The 17,172-nt window shown below is 40.1% G+C and overlaps 1 protein-coding gene across 1 annotated transcript in view; it reads right to left on the minus strand.

The window, feature by feature from the left end:
- Window positions 1-10,135: 10,135 nt before the first annotated feature.
- The window catches only part of Ptprc (protein tyrosine phosphatase receptor type C), an 89,448-nt gene continuing 82,411 nt past the window's right edge, over window positions 10,136-17,172 (minus strand). The window contains exons 28-32 of the mRNA XM_048358255.1: window positions 15,964-16,098; window positions 14,019-14,141; window positions 13,652-13,830; window positions 12,171-12,306; window positions 10,136-10,632 (exon numbers count right to left, since the gene is read on the minus strand). Of these exons, the coding sequence (XP_048214212.1) occupies window positions 10,357-10,632; window positions 12,171-12,306; window positions 13,652-13,830; window positions 14,019-14,141; window positions 15,964-16,098 (849 nt within the window). The 3' untranslated portion in view covers window positions 10,136-10,356. The remainder of the gene's footprint in view (window positions 10,633-12,170; window positions 12,307-13,651; window positions 13,831-14,018; window positions 14,142-15,963; window positions 16,099-17,172) is intronic.

Raw genomic sequence — 17,172 nt, forward strand, 5'->3', positions numbered from 1 at the left:
ACAGAAATGCAGTGCACACGCCGGGCTTCTCGGAGTGACAGGCCCCCGGGGGCAATGGCGAGCCTGGCATCAATAGAGGTCGCAAGGCCAGACGGATCGATGCTGCTCAGACGCTGCAGCCCGCAGACGCTGGATCACAGCGGACACTGATGGCGAAGCCGAGGACTTCTATTCTCTCCCCAGGAGGGAACTTGTTTGCCTTCTGGGTACTGAGTAGTTAAAACACAGTCTGTAGTAGAAAGCAGGCTGGAGAAATCGGCTTGGGCAAGAGGCTTCCTGTCTCAGCCTGGACCTCAAGAATGGGAGTCCAGGGAAAATGTAAACCAAGGGAGAGACGTGCACTGGAGGCTCACACCTGTCATCCTAGCTACTCAGGAGGCTGAGATCTGAGGATCACGGTTCGAAACCATCTTGGGCAGGGAAGTCCATGAGACTCTTATCTCAAATTAACCATCCAAGAGCGAGAAGTGGAGTTGTGGCTCTAGTGGTAGAGCAAATAGCCTTGTATACAACACACACACACACACACACACACACACACACACAGCCAAGGAGCAGTGCCCAGGCCCCGAGTTCAAGCCCCAGCGCCATCATAAGTTTTTTTAAAAAGCAAAAATAAAGTTATATAAGGTATTCATCTCATCTGGCTGGGAAGCTTTGGCTCAGGCATAGTTCTAGACCTTAGCAGCCGAGAGCCACGGAAAAAGACACCAACAAATATTAAGATTCAATATATTGAATGCCCAGGAAATGACTGTGGAGAGAGAGACTGAGTCCAACACCAATCAACTTAGATTTCGGCTACGTAGTAGAAAGTAACCAAAGAGGACCATTCCTGTGGCTGGCTTCAAGCCACCATCCTTAGATCTCAGTAGCTAGCGGCTGGCTGGCAGATAGGGGAGTTTTGACATTAAAACATGCTCACCCTGCAGGGAGCCATGGAGAGAAGGAGCACTGAGAGAGGAGGAGATTGCTCTAAGAAGCAAGTGGACGTAGCTGGCTAGGACACTTTAGGAAATCTGCGTGGAATGTAGTATAGAAAAAAAAATCATTTTCCACAAGGGGAAAAAAACCAACAAGATGACTGAATGATCTTAGAGATATCAAGTGCGAGTAGTTTCACAGCTATAAAATATCAGCAGGCACAGGAAGACTTGTCATGAAAGCAGGTGTGATGATTTTGTGCAGCTCATGAACAAACTTAGCATTCGGAATCTGCCCTCCGTCGAAATACAGCCATTGCAAGGGTTTTAGCGCCACCTGGTGGTTCATCTGCATTTTGCAATAAGCTAATGATGCGTTCCACCACATTAGCATGGAGAAAATACAAAATTGTTTCTATGAAATATACTATTCTCTGTCGCTTAAAAAGAAAACAGATGCACAAATCAGAAAAAAAAAAACGTTCTTTGAAACATGATTTTGTCAGCACTCTTTCAAACAAGAAAGCTTATAGTTTTAGATGGAAAAACTGTTCTGGACTATGAAATCCAACCTCTATACACTTTTTCCTATATTCAGAGAGTTATTTCCACCAAATTAACTTTTAGAAGAATTTTTAAGGCATGAATAATAAATCCTATCAAAACTAGAGTTTAAACGTAAAGTTTTTATATAATGAGAAACTTAGATAATAAATCACTGGAGTGAGACTGAGTCGTGGAGTTTGAATCTCCTTCTGAGATTTTCTCTGTATCAAACAAGTACACAAGCAAACTCAGTTTCCACATCACATCTCTGGGCTCTCAGCTTGTAAAGATGAATCAAAAAGGTTAAACTCCAGGTTTATTGTAAGTTAATGAATTTGTATTTCTTTATTATTTTTGGTCCAATAACTCTAACTTAAATATATATAAGTATATATATATATATGTAAAGAAAACATCAACCTGAGGTGTGTTATTTGGCTGAAGTTAGAACATTGAATTGGTCTTATTAATGGGCTGGCTTAACATAAAGAAACTTACCATGGGGAGAAAAAAAAATGTTTGTCTTTATTTGTCTATTTATTTATTTAGTGCCATTACTGGAGATTGAGCTCTTGAAGAACAAAAAGCAATGAGATATAAAAATATCTTAATAAAAAATTAAAGTTAGGGAATTTAGAGGCTCAACACAAAGGTAATCCTATCCCTCTTTTCTATACCACAAACACGAAAGAAGAGGGTATAGGTAGAAGGAAGAAGGAGGAGGAGGAAGAGAAAGGGGTGGTGGGGGAGGGGGAGAGGGAGCAGGAGCAAGAGGAATGGGTAGGGAGGAGAGAATGAAAGAGAAAACAGAGAAATGGAAATGAAGAAAATAGGAAATTACAGAGGAAATTAGAAAAAATCAGGATGAATTTGCTGATTAAAATGGAAAAATTTAAAAACCAAAGACTTCCGTCCCATCTCTCACGATTGTGAAATCTTGAAATATTGATGACCAAGAACCTAAGGGATCTCATGGAGACAAAGAAGCCAGACTCCAACCACTGGAGCCAAGAGATTTAAACAAGTAAGGATGAGACTTGTCAGTTCTTGAACGCAGAGACAAATGCCTCAAAAACCCAAAGGAAACAAAGGCCATGTGTAACTCTGAAAGAGGCCAGGTATGTGAAAGAGAAATCCAAGCATACTGTAAATAAAAGTAATTATAACAGTGATGCCTATCCAACTGTGTCTCTGGAAGAAATAGTATAGAAAGATGGACGCCAAGATTGAGACAGGTGGAGTTTCTGCATTTTGACAGTCAAGAAGGAACCATGCAACTTCCCAGAGGGGAAAAGGCACAAGCTAATACTTCCAACAAACGTTGGAGTTGGCTCCGTCTTGAACCACTGCAGTCTATGGCAGAGTTCATTTGGCTTTCTGAACCCATGTCATGTTCTCCGGGACTGCCAACGTGACTTCTGAATTTCACACCTCCTCCGTGCCGTTTTTCAAGTGTGAACACAGCTGAAGGCATCCGAGTGTGCAGGAACGGACGGAAAGAGTCATGTAAAGGCCACACTGGCAATGAGACCAAGCTAACTTAGAGATGAAGGAAAACAAGGAATTTAATAATGGGAAATCCCTCACAAGGAATAATGTAAGAGATCTACAGTAATATGGAAGCTCTAATATTTTATATAAAGCAAGGTTAATAAGAAAAACACCAGGAAGTATGTTTTGACCAATTTTTTCCTTTTATTTTTCTCAATTCTTCCCTTTTCCTTTCCTTCTTTCCTCCTTTCTTCCCTCCCTTCCTCCTTTTCTTCCTTCTTTTCTCCCTTCCCCTTTTTATCTCTACTTTCCTTCTTTCCTCCTTTCTGTCCTCCTTTCCTTCCTTCCTTCCCTCCTTTCTCCCCTCCTCCCTTCCTCTCTTCCTCCTTTCCTATCTCCTTTTCTCCATCTCTCCCTCCCTTTATTTCTGCCTTCTATATATGCATAGAAATGATGAGATTAACTTTAGTGACGTTTTTAATATTTGAAAATGTGTATACATGTTTTAAACATTGATTGTAAAAAGTAGGTAATAGATGTACAAATCCAAATTTGAAAGAGAATGCTAGAATGTATGTTTCCACCCATACAACCACCCCCTGGGGTGACATCAGTCACAGTAAGTATTGCTTCACTAAGTGGCAATCCCTTCCTTTATCCAACCATTTGCCTGGAAGTGAGCAACTTGGTTGTTTCTAAGAAGTTGTGAATGTGACCATTAGAAAGCACGTGGGTATTTTTGGAGAATAACTCACCAGATATGTTGTACTGTGTACTGGTTCTGCACAAAAGGAGAAATGAGAGCCCCCTGGATTTCTTTGTATTATACTGGTAAAAATTGTTATGAGCATCCTTATGACCCCACAACCCTCACAAAAAGATATGGACAAGATTTTGCTTATTTATATAAGAGAGGTGCTATGTCAATGTGGTTTTGATTGGCATTTCTTTAGTAGGAATGAAATTGATCCTCTCTGCCATGTGCTTCGGGCCTTTGATAATTCTTGTTCGACAATGTCTATTTTCCTTGCTTTTCAGATTTGGAATGGCCTTTAACTTTCTTATTGCTCATATGTTCTAGTACACATATATCATATATATATATATCATGTATATATCAGATATCAGCTTTACAAAATAATACTTAATTCTAAAGTAAAGCAGATTGTGTTGGGACAGAATGGAGAGGGCCAAGGGAGAAGGAAAAGAAGGGTGAATATGGCCAAAGTGGTTTTTAGGAACATGAAATTTCAGAATTGAAACCTGTCCGGTTCTTTTAAGACGTGGGAAGGGGATGAGGAGGAGAGACGGAGGAGGGAGGGAATTTGGTTGGGTTAGATTGCATGTGTATATGCAAATGTCACAATGACACCCCCCCCCCATACAAGTGATAAATTATTTTTTAAAACCATAGGCGAAGAGATTGACAAGATAAAGGCTAGGGCATCCATTCTGAGGTAGTAAAGGAAAAATGAATACGGTGAGTTTAAGGAGACTAGGAATAAAAGCAAGTGAAGGGCTTCTCTACCTTCTGACTCTGTTTTCTTCTTCCTCCTTCTCTTCCTCCTCCTCCCACTTCTTCTTCCTTTTCCTCTTCTTCCTCTTATTATTGAAGCAATTTGATGCAGGGCATACAAGGATAGCCATGCATTTGTTCACATCTGTGCGAATACCATGGGAAATAATAAAAGACAATTCAGAACAACAACAACAAAAGCCTTAGATCTTACCGTGTTCCTGAATAAACGTGGACTCACTCATATCTAATGGTGCCAATAGGTAATTTAAGGTTTGGAGAATTACTAACCTTTTCCAGTGGAGCAGCAAGCACCAAGAGTAAGGAAGCCTACTCGGAAAGGAGCCAAGGTTGCTGTGCAGGGAACTGAAGGAAGGGCCCGCAAGGGAGAGAAGAGCATGCCCAGAAGTAAAGAGAAATTCCTGATCATTTCCATTATTGCCTTTTGCAAAAATTAATATCGAAATATATTTTAGACTGGTAATAATTGTAGTTGCTACATAGAATCACAAAATACAGATCCACATATTATGGAAAGGTATTTTCTGTGTCAATACCCATAGAGTTATGTGAAGCAATGAACACCCTACAAGTATATCATCTGGTAATGCTAAATGAAATTAATCTCTCTATATTTAGTATATACATACATGAATATGAAATTCATAAATAAATAACATAGACATAAATAATATATAACACAAATGTTAAACATGTATTTGTGTACATATATTTATAGACAGAGAGAGAAAACATTGATTTTATTGCCAAAATTCACTGAAGTAAATTAAGACACAGTACATAAAAATCTGTGGAGAGAAACTTAGTGGGTTTTAGTGATTTGAGTAAGTTGTAATTGACTGATTTTGACCTTTAGTATGTCCTGCCTTTAAGTTGTGAACAAACATTTTGCTACCTCTTGAAAGAACAAATAGAGTTTATTTCCCACTGCGTCTCATCAAGGAGAAATCTGACTTCCATGGCTGAATGTTACGTTACACAGAGAGAAAAGTGTCAAAGCGTGTTTTGTTTACAAAGTAGCTTGCTCATTTAAGAAGTCATTTTGTAAAACTGAAATGAACTTGAGGTGCCAGATGAGAATCATCTCAGAGGGAACACACACATACACACACACATACACACACACATACACACACACACACACACACGCTGGACAATCCAAATGATGCTCACTGGGTTTACACCAGTGTTCACCATTTTCTCATGAGATTCACGTGACTCCAGTTGGCTGATAATGGCAATCCTTAATGTCTGCAGGGCCAGGGCTGGAGCTCGGAGCTTCACAGGCTGTGAAAGTTTAAGTGTGTGTGTGTGTGTGTGTGTGTGTGTGTGTATTCTGCTAGTCCTCCCTAAGCTTCTTTTGCTCAAGGCTAGCACTCTACCCATTGAGCCACAGCGCCACGGCTAGCCTTTTCTGAGTAGTTTTATTGGAGCTAAGAGTCTCACAACCTTTCCCATCCGGGCTGGCTTCAAACCGCAATCCTCAGATCTCGGCCTCCCGGCTGGCTGAGATGACAGGCGTGAGCCACCAGCACCCAGCAAGGCAATCGTTTTCATTCTTTGACAAGAGACGAAAATGTGTGACCCATATTAATACACCCATCCGTTCCCCGCCCCCTGGAAGGTAAAGCATACGTTTGCCAGGGGTCTCCATGCTGCTGTCATGAAAGCCGTGTGTGGACCGAGGCTTTCTTCTACGGGGAAATGCGCTACTTTACACTGACAGTTAAGTTCTGGTTCCCTGGCGTTCTGCCATGTGGGCTTTCTAGGTCAGAAAGATTCTCAGTGTCCGTCCATAAAGACTCAAGGATGGAGACTCTGCAGGTTTTAAATGCTGACGGATGGGTTCTGTCATGACCACAGGGCATTGTGACCCCCACAGGGAAAACTGTTACGGTGATGACATTTGTTGTGCGCTGAAAGGCTCTATTTCCTGGCACACACTGTAGAGATGGGGTGATCTTTGTTTATATACCTGAGTACAATCCCTTTCCATGAATGTTTAAGGGTGTGTTTATATTCCTGTAATGATTTCAATGACCTGAGTGAGCTCATCTAAGCTTACTGGTTGAGCTCAAAGCAACACGACTGCAGTTTTGTTTTGTTTTTAATCATGCAATGGAGAAAAGGGAGAAAATAACCCAGATTGTTTCTCAACTGTGCCAAACCACATGAGCCAAGTTGAAGGACACAAGAATATAGAGTAGAAAGAAGGCTGGGAGCTTGGCTGTCACTCACCACACAGCTGTGGGTCACTGGGTCCCTTCCTCATCCGTAAAATGAAGATAAGATGTGCCTAGTGGTAGACTGTTCGCCTCGTGTACAGGAAGCCCTGGGTTCGATTCCTCAGCACCACATATACAGAAAAAACCGAAGTGGCGCTGTGGCTCAAGTGGCAGAGTGCTAGCCTTGAACAAAAAGAAGCCAGGGACAGCGCTCAGGCCCTGAGTCCAAAGCCCCGGGACTGGCAAAAAATAAATAAATAAAAAGTAACAGTCATTTTGAGTTGCAAGAAGGAATAAAATGAAAAGCGGTTTATAGAAAGAAAAAAAAAAGAAGACTCAGTGCAATAAAGTCTCATTTAAAACAGGAAATCAAATGGCCTAATTTTGAATGTGTCTCTTTGAAGAAACTGAAGATCATTCCAGATAGAAAATTTGCCCAAGAGAATGCAAAGCTGGCTGACCTCTCCTAGGAGTGTGAACAGACATTCATTTCCTCTGAGCTTGGACACTAGAAGGTTTTCATATCAGGGAAGAGTTATCAGCGCCTTCATTTTGATCTGTGGCACTCAAGGAGGACATGTTATAACAAATCACCAGTACAAATTAAAAATCAAGGCACATCCTACTTCATTGTAAGAAATAGTAAACTTTATTGTCGACATTTAAAGGAAAACATAGATATGAAAATTTCATGGAGCACATACTAAAATTCTGGCTGGAAATTTGCACTTTTAAAGTTATCATTGTGGAGACATTTTTTGGTTAGTGACTTCACACAGATTACCCTTTGCATGGACATACTAAAATACACATCTCTTTTCTCAAAATAGTTGTCACTTAAGTACAAAATAATTGTTTGTTTTATACTGGTACCAGGACTTGAACTCAAGGACTGAGCTCTGTCCCTTAGCTTTTTCACTCATGGCTGGTACTCTACCACTTAAAGCACAGCTCTACTTTTATTTTTCTGCTTATTAATTAATAAGAGTCTTAGAAAAGCCCTGCCTAGGCTGGCTTCAAACTGCAATCCTCAGATTTCAGCGTCCTATGTAGCTAGGATTGCAAGTTTGAGCCACGAGCATTTAGCTTGCACAAAATTACTGAGAGTTGAATTTCAAGATGACTAAATGTGTTTAATACTCCCAGTGAATTATGGGTAAGGAAAGGAAAAAAAACTAAGCATAAGCATAATCTTTTTCTGGACAATCAATACAAAGAAGGGTTCAGAAACTGTTTTCTTAGATCTGGATATTTTAATTTGTGAGTGTGAGCTTTAGTTTTCGAACTGGGTCTTGGTATTCATAATGGTTATGACAATTGTCCACAAAGAACTCTTGTATGTTTTTTGATTGGCTCCCTACAAATTGATTCCATGGCCCCAAACCTGAGCCTCTAGTCCATATATTATCATTTCTTTTAAACATCTTATTTCATTTCATTTTGTATTTTATGTTCTTACTTTTTGTGTGTGCTTGTGTTTATGTGGTACCAAGGAATCAAACCTAGGGCCTCATGCATGCGAGGCAAGCACTCTACCATTAAACCACATTCCCAGCCCCTACCATTCCTTTTAAAGATAAAAATTATAATTATAACTTCATACTCGGGAGCCTGCTTTCCCCACCTCTCAGTGGGTTTCTGAGCTACTATTTGCCTGTCCCTTTCCACATACTCCCATTTGCAAAAGGGAAAACATGTTTCTAGCTTGCCACCAAAACTAATAGAAATCACCATGGCATTCTATGTCATTTGTAGCTTTGAAAGGGAAGTCTCAAGCAGAAAAAACAAATTTCAAAGACAAAACTTTTGCATCTGGGAGATATTCCTCACAGTTGAAACCCCTGAAGGAAAATTTTACTCAGATGTAATTTAAAATCTATAAGTTTTGCTCTTTGTGGTTTGAAGCAACTTCACAGCTAAAAATAGATGCCTGTCACATGGTTCTAATGAGCATCAGAATCTCAACATTTTAACTATGTTGTCTCATAAATGGAGACTAACCCAGTTTAATTAGGAGAAAACAACATGCCAAAGTCTGAGTGACTAGTGAGAGCCATAATAGCAGATTTCATTTCTTTCTGGTGCCCATAAATGGAGACCATCAGGCTTCTGTATTCACTGGTGAGTCCAAAGGAAGGATAATTAACCTTGATATACATATGTATATATACATATTTATATTAGAAATTGTTTCATTGTGAAGTTTCACTTTTCTTCATCTGGGAGTTAATGGCAAAGGACTATACAGTATCCTAAAGATTAACCACTAATTGTTAAGTGTTGCAATGGTAATTAGAATAACAAAATTAAATGAGTTGTGTAGAGAGTAATTAATGATGAGTAGCTAAGCCCTTTAAAATCAGAGGGTAAAGATATGGAAAATCAACCAAACACAAAGGAGGTATGTGAAAAATGTCATAGAAGCAAAGTTCATGAAAAGAAGTTGCTTTTATTACATCTTGGGAAAATGTCACTCTTCTTGAGGTTTTTAGATCCCAGAACCTACATTATTAGAGCATCCTTCTTAAAAAACTAGGATCCCCAAAAATATTCTGAAAACATTCTTATTGTAGTAAAACCTTTTTTTCAAGAGCTACATTTAATTTTTATATTTGAACATAGGATACACTTAACATACTATAAACAAGAAAGGAAATCTCTTAATTTTATGATGGCTATCAATACTAGTTCTTAAACTGTTAAGAAATTCAAAATAAATTCACATTAATGAAGATTCCTGGCCTACAATGGGAATTATGCATACTCAATGTTGTTTTTCACATATCAAAGCTGAATTTCACAAAATAACTATATTATATTTCATATATAAATATTTGGCACAAATATATTTGCAAATTCCTATTTTTTAATCACAGAAGCTTCAATATCTACTGCATTTATTTCAAAGATCCTTAAATTCACTTGTAACAAAAAGGATTCAGTCAAGAATATTAAGCAATAATAGTCACAAAACATACAGAAGGTAATCCATGTGGTAGAGTTATAAACCCCTGTGGTTATGAAGGTAGGCTTCCTCAAAAATCTTTAAATTAGATTAAATATGCTTAAAAAGATAGTGAACTAAGTTTCAGTACACTGGAGTATAAGATTTTCTAATTTTAATTTAATGAACCTTCTTATAGTAGCTAGACACACATTATCGACTTGTTTGAACGCTCTGTAGAAGTAAGAAAAAACAGTAAGAAATCCACAAACAGAACAAGGAGGAACATCTTGAGATCTTTTTAGAAAGTCCATGTTGCTACTCTTTCATGATCACCCAATGATGATTTGAACAACAGATCCTTCAAGCTCACAGCTCCAATATAAGATGTGCGTTTTCTTCAGAAAGACAGAAAGACAATTTCTCAAAAGAATCTGGGCTCCGTTGAAAGTGTTCCCCCTGCCCCTACCCATACATCTCTGTTTCTCAGTCTCTCTGTTCATCACACACATGCCAACAGAAACATGTACACACACAGATGTTTTTGCTGAAAAAAGTTTCAAAATAAGCGTAAGACTGTACAAAACATTTTAGCCAAAGCAACTTAAATACTTTCACCATAGTAGTAAAAAAAGAAACACAGAATAACCACTAATAGGAGACTTCGTGGTGCCCCAGGGATGTCTTTTCCTATGAACTTGGAGTTAAAGCTGAAGCTGCAGGACCATTGGCAGAATGTTCTGGTTCCTGGGCACCATGTGTGGCTTCAGAGCTTCCCCCCTCCTCATTTGCGTCGTGGGTCTTATCTGGGGCAGCAGGTGGATGGACACAGTTAGCATCGTTCTTTGCTTTGTCCACTTCATTATCAAATTCAATTCGATCCTGTTGCTTGCTGGCTCTTTTGACCTGTCCATTCTGGGCAGGGTAGTAGGCAGCAATGGTGTCATAGAGGAACTGGTACTCTTCCTAGCAAAGCAAAGTGACAGAAAATTATGAGGGAGGCTGACGCAACTGTTTTATGTCCAATGGAAAAAAAGGAGCAAGAATAACCATTGACTTGTGGAAGTCTGGAGGAATGAAGGGTCGTTCAGCGTGTTCTCCTCAAGAGCATCCTAAATAACTTTGCCTATGGGGCTGGGAATATGGCCTAGTGGTAGAGTGCTCGCCTCATATACATGAAGCTCTGGGATCGATTCCTCAGCACCACATATACAGAAAATGGCCAGAAGTGGCACTGTGGCTCAAGTGGCAGAGTGCTAGCCTTGAGCAAAAAGAAGCCAGGGACAGTGCTCAGGCCCGGAGTCTATGCCCCAGGACTGGCAACAAAAATAAAACATCTTAATAACTTTGCCTATGGTTCTAAAGAGGTGACTGCAGAGAAATGTCACAATGGACCTTATGGTCACACCAAACAGGTGTTCCCTCCTTCAGCCAACCATGGGACATCTCAGCACCAGGCCTGGGACTAGGAAGCCATGTTTGTGCTTCTCCTCTTGTCTAACATTGGCCCATTATCTAAGAACCAGAGCAACAATACCTGCACCAGCAAGCTCACGCAGATCTGCCCAGCTTACAGGAAGGGGCCTCAGTGATGCTCTTGGAGTTGCCCTGTCATTGTAACTACTACATCCTTTTCAGTACTGAACAGTTTCATAATGCTGCAAGTACACAGGCAGGTCACATTTTAAAAATCGATCTGTGCACCCTCAGTTCATACCACACTGAAAGTCTCTGAGGTGTTTAGTCACTGTGCTCACATTGTGAATAATTAGTGATTCCCACATGATAACCCAGCGACAGTCACACAGGAGGAGACGTGACCGTTGCCAGCACACCATGACGCTCGCTCTCTCCCCTCGTCTCCTTGCAAAGTGAATGCAGACTCTTCTGCTTTCCCACCCTTCCTGTGGGTCTGGGTTCGAGGCATGACTGGCTGAGAAAGTATAGAGTGAAACACTTGTGGGTTGCTCACGCTGCTGGGGTTCTGTCACTTCCTGTGAAGGATCTGGGTCCAACTTATAGATGGGGGAGACCTGTGGCCCACTCATCCCTGCTGCCATCCCTCAATGTCAGCCGATTACCAGCCCTGGGCAGCGGAGGTCATGTTAGACCAGTCAGAGCCAATGGGCGCATCAGCTAATGCATGAGCCTGGTTTCATCAGCTGGGCGGGAACAGATCACTAGAACACGGCAGCAGATGGACCCGCTAGTAATGAACTATAATTAATGTTCTGCAAGCTACTAAATTTTGGGACGCTCTGTTATTTGATGATACTAATTGGTAATGGTCTAACAAAAAGGGAAATTACACAGTTCCTTCACATTTAGAAAAGTATCCTTCATGAATTGTCATAGCAAATTGCTGGCAGACACTAAGTCTCATTTATATACATAATATTTCAATGTGAAAAAGGGAAGGGAGGTGAGGAGGGGAGGGGAGGGGAAGGGGAAATTTATCAAATAAAAATGCAAAGCACATTGAAGTCAACGTGAGGTATACTTACAAATGTGGTAACCATCCCTGGCCTGGCTTTACGCAGAGACTTTACTACTTGGAAAACATCTATGACCTCTTCTGTTTCTGCGCTTTCCAAAAGATTGACCAAAGCACAGAACACGCCTGTGTGCTCAGCTCCATCCCTATACAAGGAACGGAAGAAAAAGGAGAAGGTGATACTGGCACAGAAACAGAACCGTGGCACACATTTTTGTTTACTTCGTGATTATTATAACCATCTTTTTTTAAGTGCTAGTTTCTTTCTGCTTAATGCATTCTGGGGCAAGCTATGTCAATTTATGACTTTGATAATTCTGTAGTTTAAAAATATTTGGCTTCTGAATTGTTTACCATAGCTAAGATATGGAAGCAACCCAGATGCCCCTTAGTAGATGAGTGGATCAAGAAAATGTGCTACATATACACAGTGGAATTCTATGCTTCCATCAGAAAGAATATCACCCTATTTGTAATGAAATGGAAAGACTTGGAAAGTCTTAAGTGAAATAAGTCAGACCCAAAGAAACTAGGCACCATGGTTTCCCTCACTTGTAGTAACTACAATGTGTCTAGGATATTCTTAGGAGAGAATCACAATGGCTCAATAGCTATGTGCATATAGCCCATATAAAATGATTCTTATGGAAATGAACTGCAAGAAATGGAAACGAGGTGTGTGTTTTTTGCACTGTTTGTACTTATTTCTCTGTTCTTGTTTTTTCCTTTGGTTTAGTCCTTGTTGTCACTGTTTTTTTTTTTTTTTTGTACCTGTTGTCTTATATATGTTTATCTGATTTGGGGAAGGGAAGAGGAATCACAGAAACAGCAGGACAAAGGGTGAACCAATTCAACAATGATATTCACTAGACACCACATTAGAAATTAACTTTACAACTTGAGGGGTAAGGGGAAAATGAAGGAGGGGGTAACATCAAAAGGAATATACTCATTTCCTAACTTAATGTAATTGTAAGCCCTCTGTACATCACCTTTATAATAAAATTTAAGTTAAAAATATTTGGCTTAGGCCTTAATGATCTACTTTCTCCTCTTTAGTTCTTTGTGGTTGTAAATATAGCTGATTTAAATCGAAAAAGGTTAGGACCAGTTATAATGGATGAGAAAAACAACCGAGCTTTAGAGACAATCCTGGCACAGCTAGAAACTGATTTACATCAAAATAATGTGGTCTCTTTCCCCCTACCTTCCCACATCTTACAAAAGTTTATACTGCTCCAAACATAAAATGAGTAGCCCACAACCAAATGGATCTCCCAAATGTGAAGGCAACATGAAAGTTAGTATGAGAGAAATCACAGCTTTCACTTACGGAATTACAGTGGAATCATTTCTATAGCATCTGTGCTATGGAGAGAAAACCCAAGGAAGTAGAGAGCCCCTCCAAGGTCTTCCAAGTGGTGATGTGTATAGAACTTAAGAGAAAGTGCGAGCCCAGAGGCCAAGTACTTTCCATCCTGTCTCACCCACCTGCAATGAATTAGGATAGGTGCGCTCTTATGATACTTATTCCCGTTGGAAGAATTCCTCCCGGGGAGCTTCTGTTTGAGGCTTTGAATCATGGAGACTAGTTCTTTGGGTTCTGCTGGAAGCTGTTCCTCTTTCCAGGCTGTGTACTGATACTGGAACACGGTACGAGGGTCTTTCCTCTGAAACCAGAATAGAAGGAGCCCAGCTCAGCCCAGCGCTTGTCACGGCTGCATCCATTTACACAATGAAAAATTCCATTCTGAGCATTCATAAAGATGGTGTCTTTGATTGCGTAACATAACTGGCACTACTTTGGCCATCAAGATAATTACACTAAAATACAAATGCCTTCAAGATAATTTATTACCTTGGAATGTCTCAGTTCAAATACTCGGAGGGTGTAACCTGCAGATTGGCTTGTGTCCTTCATGTCAACTTCTAAATCTCCGTAGGTTTGCTTGCCTGTCCCCCAGTACTGGGCACACATTTCCTAGATAAGGACAACACAGTTTAACCAAAAGAACAGGGTTTAACCAATTCTACTCCTATGCACTTGCGATGTAAAGCATTCAAAGAATCTCTCTCCTTTCTCATCTCTCTCTGTTCTTCTCTCTCCCTCATCACCCTCTTTCTTCCTCCTTCTCACCTTCCTTATTTTCTATTAAATGGGAAATGATCAATTATGTATTAAAATTGACAACTAACCATAAAAATCTACATTTTATTTTAAATATGGTGAAGATCCATCTAGCAAATATGTGGTCTTTCCGTGGGCAAGGAAAGAAACCTTGGGGACGATCAGGGGGTCCAGGACTTGCTCTGTCTTCCCTAGTGGAATCCTCTGAGATGTGAGATTTGTTCATCCCTTCTACATCCTGGCCACTTCTTCAAAATTCATACATTAAGCTACATCAGTCATAAGTCCTCCATGACTCAGCCTTCCTCCCTCCCATTTCCCCACTGGTCTTTGATGAAGGAAGATTTTCCTCCCTGAATCTTAATGACCAACTCCATGAAGAGATAAATGGATGGACTATCTAAGCCAGGGTGAGATTGGAGTGTGTGTGAATTACCAAAATGTTTCCAACTTCTCTCTTTGCTGCTTTCCACCAACTTCAATCCTACCATCCTCAGTTGTGGGCAGTCTTGGTCTGTACTTTCATTCTGTTTCTTTACTTTCCATGGTGGAAATCTGAACATATATACCTTTACACACGAATAGGCTGGGTATTGTGGCTTATGCCTTTAAGCCAAGCTATTCTGGAGGTTGAACTCAGTCTGAGGCTAGCCAGGGAAAAAAGTTAGTAAGACTTCATCTTAACAAATAAGATGAATATGCTGATTCACAGGTGCTATTCCTGCTACAGAGAAAAAGTGCAAGTAGGAGAGTCATAGTCCTTATTCTGAGAAAAGCAAAAACTACAGCAAAAAACAAATCTATGAGGAAAAGGGACATGGCTTAAGAGACAGAATATTTGTCTAGAAATTCTAAAGTCCTGAATTCAAGTCCCTGTAATTTCCAACAGTGAGCACAAGCAAGAGTGAGAGCAAGTGAAACAGAGATAGTATAGATAGGTCAAGAGGGAGAGATAAGCCAGGTCCAGGTGGCTCACACCTGCAATCCTACCAACTCAGAAAGCTGAGATCTGAGAATTGTAGTTCAATGCCAGCCCAGGCAGGAAAGTTCTGTGAGACTCTTATCTTCAATTAACTACCAGAAAACTGGAAGTGGTGCTGTGGCTCAAAGTAGTAGAGCACTCGCCTTGAGCAATAAAAAAAAGCTCAGGGACAGCACCCAAGCCCTGAGTTCCAGCTCCACAACCACCACCACCACCAAACAAATGTTAGTAAATTAAGGCTGAATCATGATAATGCAAATGCTAAGGCAGTCTGCAACCCTGCTTGTCCAGAATGGAGGACGGGGTTGTAAACCCTGCAAACAAGAGGGAAATGGAAAGCTCCATGAAGGCCTCATTTCTGGTGGTGTTTAATGTCAGAAGAGGAGTTTGTTTGGTCTTTTATCTCAATGGAAGAAAGAGCTACAGTTTCTCCGGGCACTGCTGATGTTGTGTTGTGGACAATCAGCGAGCCCTGTGTAGGACTGCAGAGCCGACCATGAGAGCTATAGCACCAGGTGACAGATAAGCCCCACCCTCCCGCCACCATGGCCCCAGTCCTCCTAAATGGTGGAATTAGGACACAGAGGGGTCAAAAAGACACAGTGTTACCATCATGCCAGCAACTCAAGAATGGGAGAGTGACATTTTGTAATAGAAAGGCTTTCTTTTTTTTTGAGTCTCCAAAGCACTGACCTGGTCTCCATGCTTGAGTTCTGTCAGCATAACAATAACCTTGACTTTTCTTTGGAAGATCATCTGCCAGAAGTCGCTGATGGTCTCCGTCAATGGTCCCTGGGTAGCTATCATCGCTTCTGGCTTCCAATAACTCTTTAAAAAGCAAAGGTAGGACGTGGTTAGCACTCCCCTCTGAAGACAGCACTGGAATTTTATTAGCCATTTAGAAAAATGGTTTTACACCTTGATGCCAAAGTGGTGACAGAAATTAAGTCTATGCTGATTCTCAGGTCCAAGAAAAATATAGAGCTAGGTGTAAAATATTCTGATAATAACTTGTAGCTAATAACATAAAATCAAGCCCTAGACATACGGTATTCTCTTGCAAAAAAGTTTTGCTTCCGAAAGATCATATTTTTCCTCTAGAGAAATTAGAGCAATAGGATGAAAGGATTTTACATAAGTATTTGAAATCATCTTCATCATTTCTCTCTTTTTATTAGTAGTGTACATTCTTATGATGTAGCAGAGTTCAATTAATATTAAGTGAACATGTGTTTTAGGAAAATTTGGAAAAGAAACAATCCAATACAGTGTATATGTAACAAGTATTACTGATTGCTGAAAATTCCTCAATTGGAAATCTCAACTGAGACTTGTTTATAACATATGTGACACAGCCACAATACCCCAGTTAATCAGAATAAAATATTTTTAACTATGCAGATACACAAATGTGAATTTTTGTATAATTTGTATATCTGGACAAGAATAAAAATGTCCAAATTCTGGCATTTTTTTAAATTTTACTTATTAAATGAATGTGTTAATAATCATATTTTGTCATAAAATATAGCCAACAGTATTGTTACTTTTCAAACCCATTGGGCTTTAAGTTGTTCATTAAATTAAAAGACAAGCTGGACTCCTGCGGTTCAAAACTACAATTCTAACTTCTTAGGGGGCTGAGGTCTGAGAATTGCTGTTCAAAGCCAGCCTGGGCAGCAAAGTTAATGAGCCTCGTACCTCCAATTAGCTACCAAAAAAGCAGGAAGTGGAGCTGTGGCTTAAATGGTGGAGTGCTAGCCTTGAGCCAAAAATAAAAAAGGCAAAAGCTTAAGGACATCATCCAGGCCCAGAGTTCAAGCCCCAGGACAGGTGCACACAGACACAAAAAGAAAATACATCATTAAAAGTTGAACGTTTGTGTAAATCAATATGTAGTTA

This window comes from Perognathus longimembris, chromosome 11, assembly GCF_023159225.1.
Source record: "Perognathus longimembris pacificus isolate PPM17 chromosome 11, ASM2315922v1, whole genome shotgun sequence".
Classification (NCBI taxonomy): domain Eukaryota; kingdom Metazoa; phylum Chordata; class Mammalia; order Rodentia; family Heteromyidae; genus Perognathus; species Perognathus longimembris.